The 24,269-nt window shown below is 36.0% G+C and overlaps 1 protein-coding gene across 1 annotated transcript; it reads left to right on the top strand.

The window, feature by feature from the left end:
• Positions 1-2,170: 2,170 nt before the first annotated feature.
• On the top strand, positions 2,171-16,215 carry LOC124924263 (subtilisin-like protease SBT4.10). The gene is made up of 14 exons (XM_047464324.1): positions 2,171-2,347; positions 2,396-2,476; positions 2,798-3,046; positions 9,962-9,982; positions 10,583-10,677; positions 11,565-11,656; positions 12,168-12,414; positions 12,507-13,002; positions 13,077-13,171; positions 13,249-13,591; positions 13,766-13,964; positions 14,054-14,536; positions 15,853-16,028; positions 16,141-16,215. The coding sequence occupies exons 1-14, from the start codon at positions 2,171-2,173 to the stop codon at positions 16,213-16,215; spliced, it is 2,829 nt and encodes a 942-aa protein (XP_047320280.1).
• Positions 16,216-24,269: the final 8,054 nt, after the last annotated feature.

The raw sequence follows: 24,269 nt of genomic DNA, 5'->3' as shown, positions 1-24,269 counted from the left end.
GGGAACTCGGAGGACATCGCTCAAATTCATTTAAACATGTCAAAATCACAGGAAGTTATTGAACTATTTCCATTTGTATCATTGTATGTTGTTTAAACAAAAAAATCACGTTAAAAATTTAAATAACATGCAAAATTGGTCTAAATATGTTAAATAAGTTGAAACATATTAACAATATCGTGTTAAACTCAAACTTGTCGGGTCAGATTAAGTTTCCGAAAGGAGAACTTTTGGGTTCGAGGGTCAAGTAAGAGGGAATGAAATGTTGGTAAGAAGTGGGCACACTATTTCTTCTTATTCATCTCAAATGAATTGTTACAATTTTTTATAGATAGAGTATTTCACTCTTCGAATGTTTTTATTTTCAAATACCAAAATAAATTATGATGCATATTAAATATGTCTAACACTCAAATCTCTTGATTATCCCACTCACCCTAAAACTATTATTATTATTTTAGGAATACTAAACATCAAAAACAAAAACTTTAAGTTTATTTAATAAATCATCCCCTTAAACTTAAATACTCTTCATATCTTTCATTCTAATAAGCCTTTTACAACTCTCTAGGAGTATAGTCGGTAGTGGCTTGGTGAATACGTCCATGACTTGAGCTCGACTTTCAACATGTCCAACTTGACATTTCCTTCTCTGACTTGTTCTCGGATAAAATGAAATCCCTTTCGTGATTAATTGGATTCTTTACCAACTCGATCACTAACTTGTTATCAACTCGGATCAAAGTTCCTTCGTCTCGAATCACTCCTAAATGCCTTAGTAAATTTGAAAGCCAGACTAAATGACACACGCTCCAAGAAGTCGCAACATACTCTACCTCACAGGTCGATATAGTTACAATAAATTGCTTCTTTGACAGCCAAGTAAAAGTCGTATTCTCGAGTAGGAATACATAACTCGGAGTATTTTTCTGGTAATCAACATTACCACACCAATCACTATCCTAGTAACCTACTAATCAGTATTCATCTGATTTATAATAGAAAAAACCAAGTGAATGTTTCCTCGAACATATCTCAGAATTCTCTTCAAGGCTTTCCAATGTGTATAGCTTGGATCCTCCATGAATCTGCTTGTTATCCCAACACTTAGTATTAGGTTGGGTATTGTGTTTGTAAGATACCTTAGATTTCCGATTAAGCTTCGATATCTCCCAACATTAGCTTATTCTCCTCCATCAAACTTTAAGAGTTTAGTGCCTAACTTCATTGGTGTAGAAAATGAGTTGTAGTCCTCCATTTTAAACTTTTTTAAAATTTCAAGTGCGTACCTCTCTTGGGATATAAAAATCCCTTCCTCCGACTACTTTACTTATAGGACAAGAAAATATTTCATCAAGCCTAAATCTGTCATCTCAAACTCTTTCTTCATTACCTCCTTGAACTCTTTAATCAATTTTGTGTTGCTTCCTCTGAATATGAGGTCGTCAACATAGAGAGCGACTAACACCATATCATTTTCTGATTTCTTTGTGTACAAGGCATGCTCGTACGAACATTGCTCGTACCCATTTTTCTATAAATACTCATCAATTCTCTCACTACAATCACGAGGAGCCTACTTTAGTCCTTTTGAAGTTTGCTTAAAATTGCTATTATTTTTCCTTATTTTTAGTATTTCAGTTTTTTTTGTGGTGTAGTGGATGATTTCTATGAGTGTTTCTAGTAAATATGTCCATGTATTTCCCTAATTTTTAGCTCCACTATCTAGCCATTTAGTTTTATTTAAATGATTTCATCTTAATCAAAAATTATAATATTTTTCCTTCCATCTCTTTTATACTTTAAGAAAGTATTCTTAGTTTAAAATTAACCAACAAATTGGTATTAAACTTATCTTTTTGAGGGACCTGTGAGTGAGAGAAACCCACCACGACATCTATCTTTTTCTATAGATTCAGATATACCCTTTCCAACATTGAAACCACATGTATTCAATGGTAATAATTAGCATGTCTAGGCTGCGCAAATGGAGGCTCATCTAGAGGCAAATGATCTCTAGGAAGATGTTGAGGAGGAGTATGCAGTTCTGGAATTACAAGTTAACCCAACACTAGCACATATATAGAATCACAAGGAGAAGAAGACAAGGAAGTTGAAGGCAAGGGCTACTTTGATTTTTGCTCTATCAATTAAGATTTTCATCGGGATAATGATCAAAAAGTCAGCATTTAAGATCTGGAATTTTCTCAAAGAAGAGTATGAAGGAAATGAAAAGATTAAAGGGATGCAGGTCATTAATTTAATTAGAGAATTCGAGATGGTGAAGATGAAAGATTCAGAGACCATTAAGGAGTACTCTAATAGATTACTCACAATTGTCAACAAGGTAAGATTATTTGGCACTGAATTTTCTGATTCTAGATTGGTTCAAAAGGTGCTGGCAATTATTACTGAAAGGTTTGAGGCTACTATTTCCACATTAAAGAACACTAAAGACATAACAAAAGCCAGTCGTGTAAAAATCTTGAGTGCCTTATAGGCACAACAGAGGAGATTTATGAGGAATGAAGGGTTTGTAGAATGATTATTTCCAACAAAATCTTAATCAAGCCAAAGTGAAAAATGGAAAAAAAAAGTACTAGAAAAGAAAGAAGGAAAGTGTAGGTTCAAAGTCTCTAAGTACAAGTAAAGGTTCTAAACCAAATTTTCCTCTTTGTAAGTATTATGAGAAGAAAGGTATGCACCTTTTTGATAATAGAGAATGCTAGATGTGCAATGTGAGAAGTGTCATATAATGGAGGATCACCAAAAGATTTGTAAAAATAATCTGTAACAGAAAGATATAACTAAAGTTAACCTTCAACAAAGAAATGTGGCTAAACCTGCAGATCATGAAGAAGAGCTCTTTGTGGAAACTTGTTTTGCAGAAAATGACTCAAGTAATAATTGGCTTGTGGACAGTGTTTGCACCAACCACGTGATATTTGATCGAGGCCTCTTCAAGGAACTGGACACGTCATTCAACTTCGAAGTCAAAACTGACAATGGAGAGTACATTACAGTCAAGGGAAAAGGGATTATGACGGTAGGTAGTTCCTCGGATATTAAGTTGATTAAGAATGTGTTATTTGTTTCCGTCATCAATCAAAATTTATGAAGTGTTGGTCAGCTACTCGAAAGAGATTTGAAGTTGATCTTTGAGGGCAAGGAGTGTAATCTAAAACGCAAATGGGATGAATATGTTCAAAGTCAACATGAAAGGGAAAAACTCTGAGCTAGATCCACTAAATGAGGAGCAATCAGCCTATTCAGCTACAATGTCTCAAGCTCATATTTTGTATAAATGTTGGTCCATTTCTATTATAATGTAGTACCGAATTTGCAGAAGAAATATTTTATAAAGGGGATGCCTCAATTAGAAGCTAACTTGCTAAAATGCAAGGCTTGTAAATTATGGAAGCAATAAAGACTTCCTTTCAAGAAAGCAACCTAGAGAGAAACTAAGAAGCTAAAATTGATCCACAAATACCTTGTTGGGCCTCACATAACTCCTTCAATGAAGGAGAGTAAGTATTACATAGTTTTCTTTGATGACTATACAAGGATGTGTTGGATCTATTTTCTAAAGTTCAAGTCTGAAGTTGCTGGTGTATTTTTTAGATTCAAATAGTGGATAAAATCTCAAAGTGGCTACAAGATTCAAGCCTTGAGTTCTAATAATGGCAAGGAGTACACCTCAAAACAATTCAGTCAGTTTTGTGCAGAAGTTGAAATTCAACACCAATTGACATCCACATACACTCCTCAGTAGAATGGAGTGAGTGATAGGAAGAATTGCACCATCATAGAGATGGCAAAGTGTATACTTCATGAGAAAGACTTGCTAAAGGAGTAGTGGGAAGAGGCTTCAAACACTGTATTCTTTCTACTCAATAGACTACCAACTAAGGATGTGGAAGGAAAGATACCCTTTAAGGCATGGTATGGTTATAATCCTTATATGAAAAACTTTAAGGTAATTGTGTGTTTGTGTTTTTTTATGTACCACAGATCAAGAGAGATAAGCTAGATAAAAAGGCTGAAGCTTGAATTTTTGTGGGTACAACACAGTTTCAAAGGCTTATCGAGTTTTTTAGCCTCAAACTAGAAAGATTATAATAAGTCGAGAATGATAAGTAGAATTGGGCAGAAGTAGTACCAATTCCATATCCTAAGTTGAATGAAGAAGAGTTGGTGGATGATAACTAGTGAGGGGCACAAAATTACTCTCTGATATCTACCAGAGTTGCAAGATTGTAGTCTTTGAGCCTGCAAATTATTAGGAAGCTGAAAGGAATCCAAAATGGAGAGTTGTAATGAAATAGGAGATCAATATGATCGGGAAGAATCATACTTGGAAACTTGTAAAAAGGCCAAGGGACATAAAGGTTATAAGAGTGAAGTGGGTGTTCAAAACTAAGATGAATGGAAATCGCTCCATTAAGAAGCGCAAAGCAAGACTTGTTAAAGGGTATGCTCAGATCTTTGATGTTTATTTTTATGAGACATTTGCTCATGTAGCTAGATTAGATATCATCAGATTTCTACTTGCTTTGTTTGCTCAAAAGGATTGTAAAGTGTATCAACTAGATATTAAATCTATATTTCTTAATGGAGTCCTTGAATAAGAGATTTATGTTGAGCAACCTAAAGGGTTTTTTGTGAAAGGGAATGAAGAGGAAGTCTACTTTCTTAAGAAAGCATTGTATAGACTGAAATAGGCTCTAAGGGCCTAGTACAGGAGAATTGATAAGTATTTAATGGAGTTGGGCTTTAGAAAAGCCAAAGTGAAGCAACTCTTTATGTTAAAGGTGATGAAATCAATGTTGTTGTCATCTTTATATGTTGATGACCTGTTAGTAACATGAAGCAATGATAAGCTTGTTTAAGAGTTTAAGAGAGATGTGCAAATTTTTTTGAGATGACAGATTTAGAAGAGATGGCCTATTTCTTAGGGATGGAAATCATGCATAAAATTGATGAGATCTCCATTTACCAAAAAAAAGTATGCCAATAAGATCTTAAATAAGTTCAAAATGGAGGATTATAAAAGTATGGCTACTCCTATGTGTTAGAAGGAAGGAGAAACTGAGCAAGAATGATAAAGTTGATAAAGTTTATGAGGCTCTCCAAAGAAGGTTGGTTGGTTGTCTCATGTACTTGACAACAACTAAAAACCTGATATACTGCATTTTGTAAGTCTTTTGTCAAGATTTACTAACTATGCAACTGAAACTCATCTTAGAGCAGTTAAGATGGTCCTTAGATATGTTAAGGGAACACTAGACTTTAGCATTAAGTTCAGTATAGGTCTGAAGTGTTCTTTATAGGGTTATTTAGACAGTGATTGGATTGAATCTATTGATGATATAAGAAGTACTCTGGGCTATTGTTTTAGTTTCGTTCAGGAGTGTTCTCATGGCGCTATAAGAAGTAGGAGATAATTGCACAATCTAAAGTAGAAGTAGAGTTCATTGTTGCTACAGCTACAGTAAATCAAATATTTTAACTAAGAAAAGTGCTAATTGATCTTAGAAAAAGAAGATTGTACAGAGGTGTTTGTTGATAACCAAGCTGCAATTTCTATCTCAAACAATCTTGATTTTCATGGGAAGACCAAAATTTCAATATCAATTTGTTCTTTCTTATAGAAGTGCAAAAACATGGGTCTATTAAGCTGAAGTACTATAAGACTGAACTTCAATTAGCAGACATGTTCAACAAGGAACAAGTTTGAGTTCCTAAGGGAGAAACTTGGCATATACAACAACATCTCAAGCAAGGAGGAGTGTTGAAGTTTGCTTGAAACTCTTGTTATTTTTCAGTTTGTGGTGTAGTGGATTGTTTCTAATAGATCATGTCCATATATTTTTCTATATTCTAGCTCCACTATTTATCATTTGGATGTATTTAAACGATGTCAACTTAATGAAAAATTACAAAGTTTTCCCTTCCATCCCTTTTCTACTTTAAGAAAGCATTCTTAGTTTAAAACTAACTAGCAAGCATTTAGAGGGCTTTTCTCAATCTAAGTACCTTTATCTCATGCTCTCTCTTCGTGTACCCGAGTGGTTGCTCGATGTACACCTCCTCCTTCAGCACTGCAATAAGAAAGGTTGACTTCACATCTATCTGTAAAATATGATATTTGCTCTGAGCAGCTAATGATTTCTCATGACAGGAGTAAATACTTGATCATAATCGATTCCCTCCTTTTATCTATATCCCTTCACCAAAAGTCGAGAATTACAACGCTTAACATCTCCCTCAACATTCATCCTTTTTTGTACACCCATTTTACTCCAATTGATCGAGCTCCTTCAGGAAGGTTGGTCAGCTCCCATATTTTGTAGCATTCAATTGCCCCAATTTTACTCATCCATAGTTGATCTTTATTTCAATACACGTCTCCTCGAGAAATCATCAATCAAAGAAAAGAAGTATCTCTTACCAAAAATGATTCTAGAGTTACTGACCCACACAAATCAGTATGAATAAGTTTGAGTTGCTCATTTACTTAGTATTCAGAACTTATTGGGAAAGAATTCATCACTTGCTTTTCGGTTACATATTTTTCACAAAACCTCTTTTCGAATTTAATATTAGGTAGTCCAAGCATCATCTCCTTTTTCTCTCCAATTTTTCCCATTTCTTTGTTGATACCAGATTGTTCCTTGGCCATTGACGGCTATTTTTGAAGAATCACTAAAAGAAAAGGATTCGGACTCCACCTTTGAGAGTATTTTGAATAACCTTTTGTCATAACACGTGTGGACGTTAGTGTCCAAGTATAAAAACAAGTTATCATAATAGCTCGGTTTGATCTAAATTTCTAGAATTTATGTCACCATCAACAATCCTTCATCTTCTTTCTTTGCAAAGAAGTTTGTTGGTTCCTTATTTTTCTTCTCAAATCTACAATCTTTAGAAATATGACCCAACTTTCCACAGTTGTAGCATTTTATCAATTAACAATCGTTGGTAAGATGCCCATATTTCCCATAGCTATAACACACAATATTGTTATTTATGTTTGTCCAGCCACCCCGATCTTGACCTCGGCCATGTCAGTTATGTTGGTCGACTTTCTTACTTCCTCGTCCTTCTCTTCTTATACCACCTAGCCCTTTTCCTTTTCATATGCCTCTAGTACTCCAAGCATAGAACACCCTCTCCTCTTTAATTGTCGCCTTCGCTAAGAGATCCTGTTCAAGGGACTCCCCATTCTTGTTTTTCCTTCTCCGGTCATGTGTTTCTAGTGACCTAGTAAGCTCTTCAATGGTGAGCATTAATAGGTCCTTCAATTCTTCTATTGCGCACACGATATTTTTGAAATTATCTTTCAATGACCTCAAAATATTTTCAACAACTCGATTTGATGATTCTCACCATTCCGATTCAGCTTGTTCACCACGGTCTCCACCCGAATAATAAACTCAGATACGCTTTTAGACTCTTTCATCCCCGTGTTTTCCAAAATCACCCTAAAGGTTTGAAGTCAGACTTGCTTCACCCGTTCGTCTCCTTTTTTTACTATTTCAAGTGTATCCCATGCTACTTTGGAAGATTTTGTGTCGACCATATTCTCAAAGCCAGATTCGTTAACAGATCGGTATAGTAGATATAAAGTCGCCTTGTCTTTAGCTTGCACGATATTCAACGCTTTCAGTTGGGCATTTGAAAACCCGTTTGTGTTTTCCATTTTCTCATATCCAGTCTTGACCACATCCAAATTATCTTAGGAGACAAAAGGGCATTCATCTATACTTTCCATCTGTCTTAGTTGACACCTTTGTCAACTTGGGAAGTGAGATGTCATTGGTTAGACCTGTTCTTTCTCTCAGTCAACGCACACCGCGACGTTCTATTTTGAGGCTGACGGGTTCTCTCACGCTCACCTCACACACAATGGCTTTGATACCAATTTATTGGGAACAAAAGGGAAAACTATTTCTTTATTCATCTCAAATGGATTGTTACAAATCTTTATAGCCAAAGTATTTAACTCTTCATGTTTTCCTTTTCAAATGCCAAAACAAATTATGATGCATATTAAATATCTATCATCTAAATCTCTTGGTTATCCCACTCACCCTAAAACTATTATTATTATAGGAATATTAAAAAACAAAAAGAAATATTTTAATTTAACTTTATTCACGTGTAACAGTTAGGAGTAGTGACGTCAATTTGGGTTAGGCCCATTGGGTTGACCCACCCCACCAAACAATTTAGACTGATTGGGTTGTTTGGAAGTGGGCCTACACAGGCTAGCCCGCTCGGGTCGCGGGCCTAGGCGGGTCGATCTTGGGTTGGCCCGCAGGTTGACAAAAAAATCTAATCTGATTTATAGTCTTATAGACATATGCCACATAGCCCTAGTTTATTTCTCTCTCGGGCAGCACTACATCAGTCAATACTCAATACCTCGCCCATCGGCCGTCGACTACTTATTTGTTTTATATTTTTCTCTTCGTTCTCGCCTTTAAGAGTTCGTGGATTCAAATTGGTTCTAGACTGCAGAAGTCAATACTCAATACTTCGCCCATTGGTCGCCGACTACTTATTTGTTCCGCCTTTCTTCTCTTCGTTCTCGCCTTCAAGAGTTCGTGGATTCAAACTTGATTCCAGTTCCAAAAGCTTCACACTGAAAGTCTGAAACTCAATATTTTGTTAAATAACAGATTCATTTTTGAAATAGACTCCTCTCAAAATCAAGGTATTAATTTGGATGTTGATGAATTTGAAATTGCTAAGCATGATGAAGGGTCATCTAAAAAGTCTGAGTGCAAAGTCTTATTCGGTGTGTATTATGACTATTGATCATATTCTTGAACTCTTGTTTTCTAGAACTATTAATAATTTTTTTTATTTTTATTTGTAGTGAGACAACCCGCAGGCTGACCCGCCTAACCCACAACCCACCTTGGGTTGTGTTGGGGATTTTCAGCCCGTCGAGATAGTGGGCCGGACCGCCGGCAACTCGACCAATGATGGGTTGGTGGGTAGGCCCGCCCTGCCATGAGTTGATCCGTCTGACCCGCTCTAGTTAGAAGATTATATGAGGGAAGGTATAAGATGATCATACTATAAAAAAAAATGTATTATTTTTTAATTCATTTGATATAATGTGATACAAATAATTAAATATCAAGCTTCTGATTTTCGAAATTTAATTAATTTATTAAATATTAAAAAAAGCAGAGTTTTAAGATTGTAATCAATCTAATATAATATATGGATTCAATTAATATAAATATACTCTATTAAAGTTAAATTTATTTTATTGAAAAAACACTACTAGTTGAGAAAGTAATAGAGTTAACATTTTTATTTTATGTAATTTAAAAAAAAAAATTAAAACCTCCTGTGTCATTTTATTGAAAAACACTACTAGTTGAGAAAGTAATAGAGTTAACAAATTATAAGAAAATCTTCGTATATTAATTGTGAGTAATTTAGTGGTGTAAAACTTCCTTGTGATAATATGTATATTAATGTATTGTATGTAAAATTGAACAGATAAATCTTTTATTTATTTAGTACCTTTAAGGATACAAAATTAATGTATCAATTAACTATGATATTGTTAAATGTGCTAAGTATAGTAAATATTACAATTATTTTCGATAATTTTGGAATGTCATTGGTGAAATTTCTATTTTTCAAAAATATATTGCAAATATTTGGGAGATTTTCAATATATTAATTAATAAAGTCAGATATTAGTAATATGTATAATAATAAAATAAGTCAATAATGTAAATCTAAAAAATAAAAGCACATAAATTCATAAAAAAGTTATTTTGATTATTTAAATAGATGACCAATTAATCACTTTATTTTATTCTTACAAAGAAGAGTTGTGAGAAAGAGTTGTACTATGTCAAAATGTTTGCAATTATCGATCTTTTTTTTAGTTATTTCTTTTGTTTCAACAATTTGTGTATCTTATGATCAGGATGTTGAAGAAGAAAGAAAGGTAATTATCCTTCTTATAATAGGCACATTTGAAACACCTTTCGGATTTGTATATAAAAATTCTTGATTTGTAAGCTAATATGTTGACAATTCTTTTTACTAACACAAAAGTTTTTTTTGTAGCAAGTGTTGTTTTGTTCAAATATCGATCTAAATGAAATAACATTTGATATATATATAATTTTGATAGAATAAATAATTAACTTATGAATTGTTTGAAAAAAAAACTTATCCTTCATTAGATTTATATTAGAATAAATAGTAAAGAAAGTATTGTAACATTTTAAATGGTTATTTGATGTGATAGTAATTATTTTAATGGATTTTAATTATTTTTTTAAATAATTCTCTAATTTATTGAAAATGTCTCTCTTTTAAAATTAATAAATAAATTATTAATTAAACAAAATCAAATAATTACACATGACACAAATAATTTGATATATGTTTAGATAGAATTTAAGTTATTTGTATATTATGAAAACCATGATATTATGATGTTTCTATATATTGAGTATGATTTAATATAATTAAATTGAACAATTTATGTACAAATATTTATTTTACATTTGTTAATAGATATATTTTGTATTTTTGTAAGGTATATATAGTTTATATGGGGAGCCTACCCGAAGGAGAGTATGCAGCTCGTTCTCATCATATTAACTTACTTCAAGCAATTGGTCATACCGACAAGTATGTGATTAATTTGCTTGTTTTTATCATTCATAACATTTATTTATCCTTTTATTTGTATGAGGGCATCAAAATCAATATTCAAACAAATGATGTTAAAAAATTGATTGCCATAGATTTACTTGAGTAATTGTTTTAGAGCAGAGAGAAAGTACATATTATAGTTAAAATTTTTATTATTTGAATAATTTAAAATATAATAATTGTTCTTATGGTAGTAAATAATAAATAGTATAACAGAGAGAAGAGAATCATATTATTATAAAACCTTTTATTATTTGATTAATTAAATATAATAATAATTTTTATAAGAATAAATAATAATAATAAAAATCATTATTAGTTTAATTTCATAATCTAATATAATATAAGCTATATGGCCTTGTTTTGTTTGTATTAAACAACTCACTCAAAACAAAATTTCACACCTCTCTCATAAATTATATTACTTAAAATATTAAAATATTTTTTATTTTAAATTATTATTTATTATTTTATTATTATATTAATACTATTTAAATAATTTTATCAAAAATATTCTCAAATCGTGAAAATCATCATTAATTATTATTTATTTTCCCTCTATAAGTTATTATAATAACTCATTCCAAACAAGGCATATGTTTTATATTATTTAAATTATTATGTTATTTAGCATCACTTTATTTTATTTCTTTTAATTTAGAATATGGAAATTTTATTTTATTAATAAAATAATACAAAGAAATGTAGAAATTTTATTTTATTAATAAAATTATGCAAAGAAATGTATATATATAAAGAATTAGACAGTAAATTACGAAATCAAACAATATATTCATAATTATATATCATGTCACTATATTATTAGTTACACTTATAAATTGAGTTTAATTTGTATATGACAGGAGAGCAGAGAATATAATAATAAGAAGTTACACAAGAAGTTTTAATGGTTTTGCTGCTAAACTTACACCACAAGAAGCATCAAAGTTAAAAAGTAAGTTATTTCATTCATTTTTCTCACTTCAAAAATAGTTATAAAAAAAATCTTAAATTAAAAAAGAAAAAATCCAATTCGCTCAAATTCAAGGATAATATATTCATTTTTTTCTTTGACTACATTGATTCAATCTCCATTTAAAATGTCAAAATAATTATATCTTAAAGGCTCATATTTCTTTCTGAGAATTAAATTTGTTTGGTTGTATACTACTTATTGACCATTGAATAGTTTCTGTTAATAACTAATCACTTTTTAATATAAATTTATTGACAATCAATAATTATAATTAATGAGTAGTTAAAGAACAAGTATGAGTAGATAAAAAAAACTTATGATTTTTACATATTGCTCGATTTTTAATTTATTAATCATAATTCTCATTAATTATAAAAACTTGTAATTAATTGCTACAAATAATACTTGCTAAAATTATTAAATGTTAGTTTATATATGTGAATATTTATATCAATTTGTTTGTAATCTTACTTTTATAACTTATATGTAGGAATGACACTAGTTGTCTCCATTTTTCAAAGTCAAAAACTCCAAATTCTAACTACAAGATCATGGGATTATATGGGCTTTTCTCTAGAAATTCCTCGAAATCCAAAGATCGAGAGTGATATCATAATTGGTCACATTGATACTGGTATATTACCTGATATGGAGAGTTTATCTGATCATGGTCTGAGTGATGTTCCCCTGAAATGGAAAGGCGTTTGTATTGGCGGCAAAAATTTTACATGCAACAAGTATTAATTTGTGTTTTCTCTATCTGTTTTCACAATTCATCACTTATTTTTGACTATTTCATCAAACTTATGTATTATTCCATATGATTTAGAAAATTGATTGGAGCGAGGTATTATAGTGGAGACTCGATAGTGGATACGTTAAATCATGGGACTCACACGGCTTCGACCGCAGTTGGAAGGGTCGTGAGAAATGCCAACTTTTTTGGCATAGCGAACGGGACCGCCAGAGGAGGCGTCCCATCATCCAGAATAGCCACTTACAAAGTGTGTAATGATCGTGGTTGTGACGGGAAAGATGTTTTAGCCGCCTTTGACGATGCTATTGCCGACAATGTTGACATTATCAATTTGTCACTTGGAAATAGTTTTCCTGTAACCTTCAATGAGGATGCTAATGTCATCGGTTCCTTTCATGCAATGGAGAAAGGAATTTTAACAGTACAAGCGGCTGGAAACTCAGGAAATACAGGATTATTTACAGTTTCTAGCGTAGCACCATGGGTTTTCACTATAGCTTCTAGTACTACAGATAGAAAAATCATCAATAAACTCATTCTTGGAAATGAACGCACATTCATAGTAAGTAAACAAATCATATATAAATAATAAATGGATTATCTTATGCTATGCATGTGGCTAACATATTCTTTGTTGAATAGAGCACGGCAGTGAATCCCTTCTCTACCGGAAGCGACAACAAGATGTTAGTGTATGGAAGAGGAATTACAAATCATTGTAACGAATCAAGTGCAATGTAATGTTCTCATTCATTTTCTCACTTAAATAATTTATATAATCTTACTTTTTTTTCGTTTAAAATTTATATCTCAGGCAATGCATGGAAGACTGTATAGACCCTAGTTTAGTAAAGGGAAAGATCATGTTATGCGATGTTGATTCGTCAATGTCACGTGTCGTCCTATTTGCTAAGAATTCAAGTGCAAGTGGTGTTATTCTACGAAAAGGTCAAATAAATAAAGATGATTCTGAACTCGCAGTACATCCTGCCGCATTTTTGAAGGACTCTGATTATAATTATGTTAAGTCTTACCTTAACTCCACAACATTTGCATATGCACGCATATTAAAGAGTGAGACTATTCGATATGATGCTCCCATCGTAGCTTCTGATTCCAGTAGAGGGCCTAATGTAATTTTTCCTGGAATTTTCAAGGTAAGTGTATACATACATATTTATATTAACAGAAACACATTAGCCATTCTTAATTTGATCCTAATTAATTGAAAGTTTGCTAAGTTTATGATTCATTGTTGTTTTGTTTTGTTTTGTGTGGATTCAACCATATATCACATTGCTCTTATAATTTTTATTTGATTTGATTGATAGCCTGATATAACCGCACCAGGCGTCAATATTTTGGCAGAAAGTCCTACACTTGAAAATTTTGGCAGTCTCGGTGCTAAATACAACATTGAAAGTGGAACTTCCATGGCATGTCCTCATGTTACCGGCGCAGCTGCTTATGTGAAATCAAAACACCCTAATTGGTCTATTTCAGCTATCAAGTCGTCTCTTATGACAACTGGTGAGTAATATATAACTCAACTATTTAATTTGTATATGATGAAGATAAAGTTGATTCTCAATGGAACATGTCTTTTTTCATGCATTTAGCTTGGAGCATGTCTACAAAATACAATACAGATGCAGAACTTGGTTATGGATCTGGACATGTTGATCCGGTGAAGGCTGAACATCCTGGACTTGTGTATGAGACATTTATTGACGAATATATTACTATGTTTTGCAGTCTAGGTTCAGATGGAGAAAAGTTCTTGAAAATATTAGGTAAAAGAAGAAAGTGTACAAAGGAGAATACAATATCTCCTAAGGATGTCAACTACCCAGCAATGACTGCCTCAGTTAACAACAATTCACATTTCACTATTCAATTTGTAAGGGTTGTGACCAACGTCGGACTTGCAAACTCTACGTATCACGCTCATATTAATACGGGAGATAACACAATCCATGTCACCGTAGAACCAAGTATCATTTCTTTTGTTAATCTGAATGAGAGAAAAAAGTTTGTAGTGACAATTAGTGGGCAATGGCTCAACCAAAATTATATTTCATCTTCCTTAGTTTGGTTTGATGGTATTCATAAGGTGAAAAGTCCAATTCTATTGTATCGGTCTATGATTTGATTAATGGGAAAACCCAGTCAATGTTAGACTATATATTTTGTACTACATTGATTGATAATAAAATATTTATTGATTCGGTCAGCTTAGAGATTTCTATATAAATTGAGAATTAGAGACCTTGAGACCTGTTAATGCTCCCATTCCTAACCATATCTAATGATTGAAGGGATATACGTAGATAATAATGTACTGTTCAACGCCAATTTCTTCCTTCATACACAAAAAACAACAAGTTACTAACCAGGTAAATCCAATTACTCGCTTTAGACTGAGAGGTCCTAACTCTCTTCATTATGTGCGCCAATAGTAAAGATATCCTAATAGAGACCATCAACTCTACAAAGAAAAGATGACCCAGTAACCCACAAACCAACTTTTGAAAAGCTTGTGCTTATCCCACAACTTTAAAAAGAGACTAGTGGATGAAGACCAGGACACTCCCTAGGAACCCTTACACAACTATTTATCAAGATTGAACTTGTGTTAACAAATCAACTTTGGCTAACCACTTGTCGCTTTGAAGAACGATTTTCACTAGCGATTTGTTGGAGATCATGTTATGAGTAGATAGTTTCACATAATAAAATATTTCCAGAATTTCTCTGAGTGCCGGTCATAGAGTGAGGCCACCTAGGCGGAGTAAGCCACCCCTCATGTAACGAAGTCACAATCAGGACTTCGATGATCAAATCATGAAGAAATATATTAGAAAGTGAATAAAAAATTTAGAGAATGAAAAACAAAATGGAATGAGATTTTGTCTATTGAACTTATTGAAATAGAACAGATTACAGAACTTATATGAAGTAAAACATAACTTAGACATTAAACTCCGAGACTCGGACAATCCAAGAAACTCTTGAATAACAAAAATATACATTAATTATTATTATTATTACTTTAATTTCTAAATCTCCCCCTTAAAGTGATGTCCGATGAACTAGTCCCAACTTAGATCGTAGATCTTCGAAAGGACATTTAGAAGTGCTTTTGTGAAGATATCAACAACATTGTCTTAACTCCTTACTGCAACCATCTCAATGATTCCCTCTAGTCCTCTTTCACGAATAAAGTGATGATCTAACTCAGTGTGTTTTGTCCTCGCATGAAACACAGGATTTGAAGTCAATTTAATAGCACTCAAATTATCTCCATGGATAGGAACCGGCTGATCAAGCTTGACATGAAAATCCTCCTTGAGTCTACGAAGCCATATGCAATCCTATGCTGCGTGAGTTGATGCTTTGTATTCCGCTTCTGTTGTAGACAAGGATACTGATCCTTGTTTCCTACTACTTCAAGATATGCTAGTGTTTCCACAAAGAAAAACAAACCTAGATGTGGACCTTCGATCATATCGATATCCAGCAAAGTCAGCATCTGCATATCCTTACAAGACAAATTTCGCATCTTTCTCATATAGTAGACCAATATCTAGTGAGGTATTAATATACTTCAAAATTTTATTCGCTTCTTCGAGGTGTGGTTTCCTTGGCTCCTGCATGTATCTACTTACCACTCCAACTACATAAGCAATGTCATTCTTTGTTATAGTTAGATAAATCAGACTTCCCACAAGAGCACGATAAGGACGAAGATCTGGTAGACATGTTCTTTTGTCTCGACTGAGTCTAGGATTTACGTCGAGAGGAATATAGCTCTTTTTTCATCAGTCATACCAAATTTTTCTACCATCTTCTTTGCGTAGTTGATCTGCGATACAAATAAACTTTTATCTAAATTTTCGATTTGTAAACCAAGGAAAGTTCCAAGTTCACCAAGCTTCTTCATCTCAAAGTGAAGTGATAACTCATCTTGTAGACGAACAACCTCATCATAGTTACTGCCCGTCAAGATTATATCATCCACATAAAGCAACACGACCACCATCTGTCCTTGACTCTTCTTGAGTCGGATTCTAAAGCCTTATACCCACAAAATTGAAGATATTCTACAATCTTTCTATACCAAGCATGCGAGGCTAGCTTTAATTCTTATAGTGCCTTCTTAAGTCTACAGATCAACTGGGGACCATCAGTCTTCTCGAATCCAAGTGGTTGTTCCATATATATTGGATGATCAAGTTCTCCATAGAGAAATGCATTCTTGACATCCAATTACCACATCTTCCATCGAAAACTTGCTGCTAAGGGCAACACAATGCGGATTGACGTCATCTTTGCAATTGGGCTGATAATCTTCTCCATACTTCTGTGAGAATCCTCGAGCGACCAATCTAGCTTTATATCGACCTATGCTTCTATCATCCTTTCTCTTGATTCGATACACACACTTACATGTGAGTGCTTGAGTATTAGGAGGCTTTGGAACGACGTCCCATGTCTCATTCTTCTTGAGAGCATGCATTTCCTCCTCCATTGCTGTCACCCATTCCTTGACATTCTTTACTTCATTATAAGAAGTGGGTTCCTCGACGTCTATTGCGTTTGCCAAGAAACAAGAGAAGGTTGTTACAAAATTATAATTACTGAATCGATAGGGCCTTATAATGTTCCTTTTTGGTCGAGATTCCCATTCTCTTATTGACTTGATTCTTCTTGATGTGGACTTCCTGGTAACCTTTCACCTTTTGCTTCTTCATCGACTGAAGTATCTTGAGATAAGTCAGGGCTCCTCCTGTCACTATTATCACTACTACAGGAGCTTCTCGTAGACATGGGAATGGGAAGATTGGTCTGATCAGTTTCTTCAACATCCTTCATGTAGTACAAAGAAATTTCGTCGAAAACAATATCTCTCGACACAGTGCATTTTTGGGTTGATGGATCCATACACCTCCAACCTTTCATTCTCTGGTCATAGTCGACGAACACGCATTTGACTGCCTTTGCATCTAATTTGTTCCTTCTCGAATCTGGAATATGGACATAACAAGTAGATCTAAAAAGTCGAAAATGCTTAACATTTGTCTTAAAACCAAAAAGCATCTCGAATGGAGATTTGAACTCATTTGGGCTAAGCGGAACTCGATTGATGACATGAACAACACAACTCATGCCTTCTGCCCATAACTACTTTGATATATTTTTCATATGAAGCCAAGACTTACAAGTCTTTGTAAGGTGTCGAATCTTCGTTTCGGCTATCCCATTCTGTTATAGGGTCTTATGATACGAGAGTTATCTTTTTATTCCATTTTGCCTATAAAAATATTCAAACTCTTTTGAGCAAAACTTCCCCACCATTATCTGTCCTCAATACTCGAATTTTCCTTTCTTGTTCTCCTTCTACTGTCTCTTTGAACTCAAGAAATTTATAGAACACTTCAGAATTCTCTTTCACAAAGTACACCCAAGTAAACTGGAAAAAATCATCCACGAATAGCAACATATATTTACTTCCCGAGTATGAGGTAGTTCGAGTTGGTCCGATCAAGTCACTATGAACTCGATCTAAAGTACCTTTACTCAATACAGAGTTGTCGAATGAAAGTCGATGAGTCTTCCCATATTGACATCCTTCACACACACTACCCTCCTCAATTCTCAGATATTCAGGTAGACCTTCGACAAGTTTATTTCAAGATGTTAGGATCTAGATCGTAGATGGGGAACCGGGGTCTGGCCGGTTAGTACTTTCACTCAATGGTTGGCGTTTAATCCGGTTAGAGATTAACACCTGGTTTCAATACTACACAAACTGTCACAAACCCTTAAACCGAGTTCAAGTGCGGAAGTGGTTTGTTTCAGGTTGAAGCAGCACACACACAAGATGGATAAGGCCGGATTTGGGTAAAGTCGGTTTGGAATTTGGTGGGTCGGTTTGGGATTCAGTAAGTCGGTTTAAGTAAGATCGGTTAGAATGTAAAACCGACAGAAAGTAAATAACAAGACAGGTTTTTATGGATGTTCGGAGATAAAACTCCTACGTCACCCCTTCCTCTCGAAACTGCGAGAAGGATATTCACTAAGGAATACACAAACACAATATCCGATCGAGACTTATTTGCTGCTCGATAAACACTCGTACAATTCTCACCGAAATTGTAATCTTACTTCAAATGAACACTTGAGCTCTTTTAATCTTAGAGAGATAAACTTGTAATAACTCTTAGAACTTGTAGTTGGTGGAACTGATAACTTTTTGTAACTGCATTTACTCCTCTTTAGCTCCTTTTATAGGTGAAATGTGCCAACGATCACATTTCTTCTTCTTGATTCTGATTGGTTGAGCAGAGGTTCAGTGTTTCAGACCTGGCGGTCTAGGCTTCCAGTGTATAGGTCAAACCGGCTAGGTTTGTTTTTTACTTAATATGGCAACTGTCGGTTGGACAGTTGCCTGCACCTGGAGGGTTGCGCCTCTGATTTATCCCAGAGTGGAAGGATCTTGTCGGACGGTCTTCTGCAGCTTGCAGAGTGTCCTCAGACTTGTATGAATATGGAAATACTATGGTCTGTCTCTTTGTTATCATCTTCAACAAATACTCAAAGTATTTATTTGCACCGATCGGTTGTTTAGGTTAACCGAATGACTTCAGGTTTTTCATAGCTTCAGGTTAACTGGATGACTTCCGGTTTTGGCCTTGTCTTCTTATTGGTTTTGTCTTCCTGATCGGTCGGATTCTTAACCGGTTGGATTACTTGACCGATTCTGGTTCTTTAACCGTTCTCCTGCACATGAAGTTTATTTTGTTAAGTTCTTTATTTTAACCGGTCTAATTTATCTAACAGATTTTGTTAAGTTCTTTATTTTAACCGGTCTAATTTATCTAACAATTTCTCCCTTTTTGATTATTTTATTTAAAATATTCAAAACCATGTAAGAATTAAATTGTAGGCCGGTTTCTATAAAAGTTCATTTCGCTAGATTTTTGGAAAATGATTTAGAAAAATTTTGTCTTCGAAAAATTTTGTCTTTAAAAATTTTATCTTATCAATTTCTCCCTTTTTGATTATTTTATTTAAAATATTCAAAACCATGTAAGAATTAAAACGCAGGCCGGTTTCCAAAAATACTTGATATAAAATTATACTAAGTTAAAACATAAGCAATATGATAAAAGCCTTTATTTCCTCTTCTTAGGAATGTATTTTTCCCGCATGTGGTCGGTCATCATTCCCTTTCCCGGATTGCAGGGATTGGCGCCAGGTCTGGAGGAGGATCCTTGATCGCCTGAGGTACCGGTGAAAGGTGAAACCGATGGGGAAACCGATCTGAGAGGAATCACTTCGAGACCTCGCGTTCTTTTGAGTGGCGGTACAACCTCTTTCTCAAGTTCTTCATCTTCTTGTAAGATCGGGTTGAGTGGAGGCGAAGTAACCGGGTCAGCAGCGTTGTCCAGTAGCCTTTGAACCGCTGCCCTCTTGGAAGAAGTCGTTCTCTTTCTGGTGACCGGTCCGGTTGATGGAGCAGCCGCCTTCGATTTCTTATGAGCATTGGCGAGCTCTTCGAATGTAAGCTGTTGGTCGATTAGTCGACCCGCATCCTCATTTTGTTGAACCGCTATAGCCGGTGCAACATCTTCTACTTTTTGGATATGTTGGGCCAGGTCTGTATCCGCCTGTACCGTTTCCTTTCGAAGTTGGACTTGCTCGTCCTCGGCATCCTGAATCTTTTGAGTCGCGATTTCATTCGCTTGTTCAAGCGCTTCGTCGGCTTCCAGTTTTGCCGCTACCATCTCCGCCAGCTGTTCGGAGACCGCCTTTAGATCGACTTCGGTCTTGGCATGCTTCTCCCCAAGCGTTGCCATTCTTTCAAGTATGGATTCGACCTAGACGCCGGATTGAGACAGATCCCTTTCAACAGTTGTCAGCCTTTGATCTTTTGTTATTAGGTGTAGATCTATCAAACCAACCTGATGGTTTGTTTAAGCAAGACCGGTCTCCAACTTTTTAATTCTGTCAGTCGTTTCGCCGTACAGAAGATCGGTCAAACCGTAGTTTTCCTCAACGACCGTAATTCGTTTAACCACGGCGTCCAACTTTTCATCGGTAGACTCAATTAGCCAGATGAAATTTGTCGCAGTTTCCTTTATCTTCTTTTACCACGGCAGGATGGCGGCATTGACAAATTCCTCGATTATGTCCTTGACCCTATCCTTGGTTATAGCAGGCAACGATGTATCTTCGGTTTGCGGTGATTCGCGTCGATTAGTGGGTAGAGTACCCGTTTCGACTTCAATGTTATTGACGGTGGGTTCCGGTGGAGAGGACATATTCTCGACCTCGTTTGGATTCGGACCGCCATCATCCTCATGATGATATCGGGAGAAGAGTGACGCTTCCTGGTGAGTGGGTTCCGCTTCCAACCGTGCCAGCTAATCGGTTAGTTCCCGTTCTTTAACTGTTAGCATATCCAGCACTAAGATTTCGAACTGGGATTCCTCCGTCCCAGGGATATGCTTTTCACGAAGAAGTTGAATATGATCGGTGAGTTCTAGTAACCGGGCATGCGGTTCGACCATCTTACCTCTTCAAAGAGCGGTCACCACGCTCTTTGCCTTTGTAAGATTGAGCACCTCCGTCTCCATCTCAATCAGTTTTTCATAACTTCGGTCAGCGGGATGTTCCGGTAGCATGTTGGTATAAAGGATTTCCTGCCGGTTCAGAGCCCATTGAAAGTAAACATCGCTCGCAACGTGAGCGTCATCGTAAAGTTGCTCCATTATTTGAGTGACGAGCTCCTCTCCCATTTGCCGAATGTTTTCATCTGCGTTTTCCGGTTGCCCGGTCGGACCGGATTCAACATTGTCATTTCTGGCCGATTGTTCTTCGACCACCTTCTTCTTCCCTTTTTTTGACCGATCTCCTTCGGTATTGTGGGTGAGAGTCCGGCTCGAGCTAGACGCCGAATTTTCCGTATTGAGGGTGTCGGACTGAGGATTAGCCGACCCGGTCGGTTACTGATCCGCATTGCTTCCGGATTTTTCCCCCGCCGGAGCCTTTTTCTTTGTAGGTTGCGACTTCCTTCGACCGCTTTTACTGCGGAGACCTTTGTTCTGCCCTGTTTGTCCTCCGGTTTTATAAAATGAGTGGATCTTATGATCTTGCTGGGAGGAATGAAAACACCCGGGCCGGTTTCGGCATTGAAGTGGCACATTAGCTTCCCAAGAGGAACGGCGTATCCCCACGACCGTTTTTAAGATGGATCCACCATCTCACAGAAGTTAGAGAAAATTACCTTAGCCCAGTTGATTTTAATGTCGTTAACCAAACCGGCTATTATCTCGATCTTCAACCGTGTGAGGCTATCATAGTTGCCTTCTCTTCCTTGAACCGACTTTGAGAGAATCTCGCAAAGCGGCTTATATTCCGGTTTGAGGGAGTTTTTCTTACCGGACACCGCTATCGGTTCTTTGGTGTCCGAGACATCGCGGCAAACCTCTTGGAATGTTTCCTCGTTTGTAGACACCGAGAAGTCACTCCCTTCTGTCGGTAAGCGTAAAACTTCAGCAATCAACTCTTGTGTGAGTTCAAACGGTTTTCCGCCGATTGTTGCGGATATAACTCCATTACTGTGGACGGCGGTTTGGAAGAATTCGGTGACCGCGTCTTGATATAGAATGAACGGTCCGTTCAAGAAGTGTTCGAGACCGGAAGTAGAAATAAGATCTAGCACCCGTTTAGCTTCCGTCCATCCATTTGCTCTAATTTCTTCGAAGTCAACTTGGAAGATGTGGGTGAAAAGTACAGAGTCGCGACCCATTTTGATTTGGAGAGACCGAGAGATCGAGAGTTTGTAAGCTTGAGAGATTTGAGAGCTAGAGAGAGAAAACAGTTTCGCAGAAGAAGGAGACAAAATGACTTAGGACGATATTTATAGTCGCGGGCTGGAATGCAAACCGCCGCGAACCGTCACATCAGATTTGGGCGGGAAATTTCACTCCAAAATGGCTTTGGGCGGCAGATTTGGCTGGCAAGCATTGAGCGGCAAGTTTGAGCGGGAAGTTATTTAAAGCGGTTATTTTTGTAACCGTTGATTAAGAAACGGTTATTTAACCGGGGATTTAGAGATGCGGTTAGTGATTTTAACCGGTTGAGAATTTAAATTGATACTATGCGATTTTGAACTGATTTTCGAACTTAGTAAATAAAAGTGATCATTTGATTACTGAAAATGGACATAATAGATACCGATACAAAGATCGGTTTGAAGTACACAAGAAAGTACACAAGGAAAAGAAAATTATGTGACGATCATTTTAGAGAGTTTGTCATCCACCACTTCCTCGTGGAGGACATTCGAAAGGTTCACCGGGGTACCCGGTCCAAGATCTGGATTGTAGGTCCGTAGCATCCGGCTCAGGTGGGGAGCATCGCCGAAACCTTTCTTTGTTTCGACCATGATCTTCAGGTTATTGAAGATGAACGATGACCAGTTAATGGGGTGTTGCTGACGATGTAGGTCATCATGTCGAAAACTTTCTTAGAATAATTTTGGTTCAGAGATTGGCAGATGATCGATCGGTTGACGATCTCGTGATTGAGTTGGATGTGAAGGGCGAGGCGGGTTTTCAGACCGTAGTTCTCTACCGGCCCCTTGGTTCCGGAGAACATTTCAGCGGGCAGATTGAACATCTCCGCGAATCCGCGTCTGGAGAGAAAAATGATATGATTTTTCACGACGGAAGTAATGACGTCGCCGAGCATGGCTGCATTGTTGAAGAATTTCATCACTTCTGGAATGAACATGGGTCCGGATTCTTCGAGAAAATCACGAAGGCCGGTGTCGTTGAGAGATTCAAAGAGTATTTCCCTAACTTTAACATCCTCCATGTTGAGGACGGAGTCGAAATCGATGCATAGATAATTCCTTAGAATACGGTTAAACATTCTTTCAAATCTTGCTAAAAGAGAGAGAGGGATTTTAAAAATATAAATTGTTTGGAGGTATGTTGGAGTGATAAAGGGGTTCCTTATATAGATTTGAAGTTAGAGGGAAAATAGAAGCATTTAATGCTAATATTCCGTTTTGTCTTATTAATGCTAGGAATATTTATGTTTCCAAAACATCTCGGGAAGCAATTACTTTTGACCGGTTGCGGAGCTCGAGGCTAAGAATCTAGTTGAGAAGTAACTAAGTTTGTGTAATTTCCCATGCAGTTGGAATTCAATAGATAGTTTTCATTAATGGAGGAGGAGTTACAACAAACCGAAAGAAACATAGGTTAAACCGAAAATGATTATAATCGAGTAGGATAACAATACAACTGGTGCGTACAGCAAAATGACCGGTTGTAAGAAGGAGAGAATAATTTCCGGAGGAGTTAAGGTGTCGGTTCTTCTGCTTCCAGGCTTTCTCGAACCGCTCATAGAAGGAGTCGGCGGATACCTTGGTTACGACCTGGGCCTGGTTCAGCCCTTCACCCGGACAGAGCGGAACTCCGAGTTCCATGAGCAGGAAGCTTATCTGGGGAATGAGACCAGTATGACGAGTGGTGATCATCCAGATTAGGACGTCGAACAACACTCTAGACTAATTGACCGGCGTATCAGTTGTGATAGCGTTCATCATGTTGAAAACAATGGAGCAATAGGTGTTCGTGACATCCTTTCCCAGGATAGCCCGACCGATGATGTCATTTAGTAGCTGGTATTCAGCCCTCAATGATGACCGAGCACCGTTGTCACTGACCGGACGGTTCGACCGAGAGAAGTTCAAAGAAATTTCAGCCTCTAGTTCGGTCGAAACATTCAGATCGGTGAGACCTTGCTTCGGAAGAT

Source organism: Impatiens glandulifera, chromosome 1, assembly GCF_907164915.1.
Source record: "Impatiens glandulifera chromosome 1, dImpGla2.1, whole genome shotgun sequence".
Classification (NCBI taxonomy): Eukaryota; Viridiplantae; Streptophyta; class Magnoliopsida; order Ericales; family Balsaminaceae; genus Impatiens; species Impatiens glandulifera.
The sequence above is the reverse complement of the archived record's forward strand: the minus strand, read 5'-3'. Positions and strand labels throughout refer to the sequence as shown.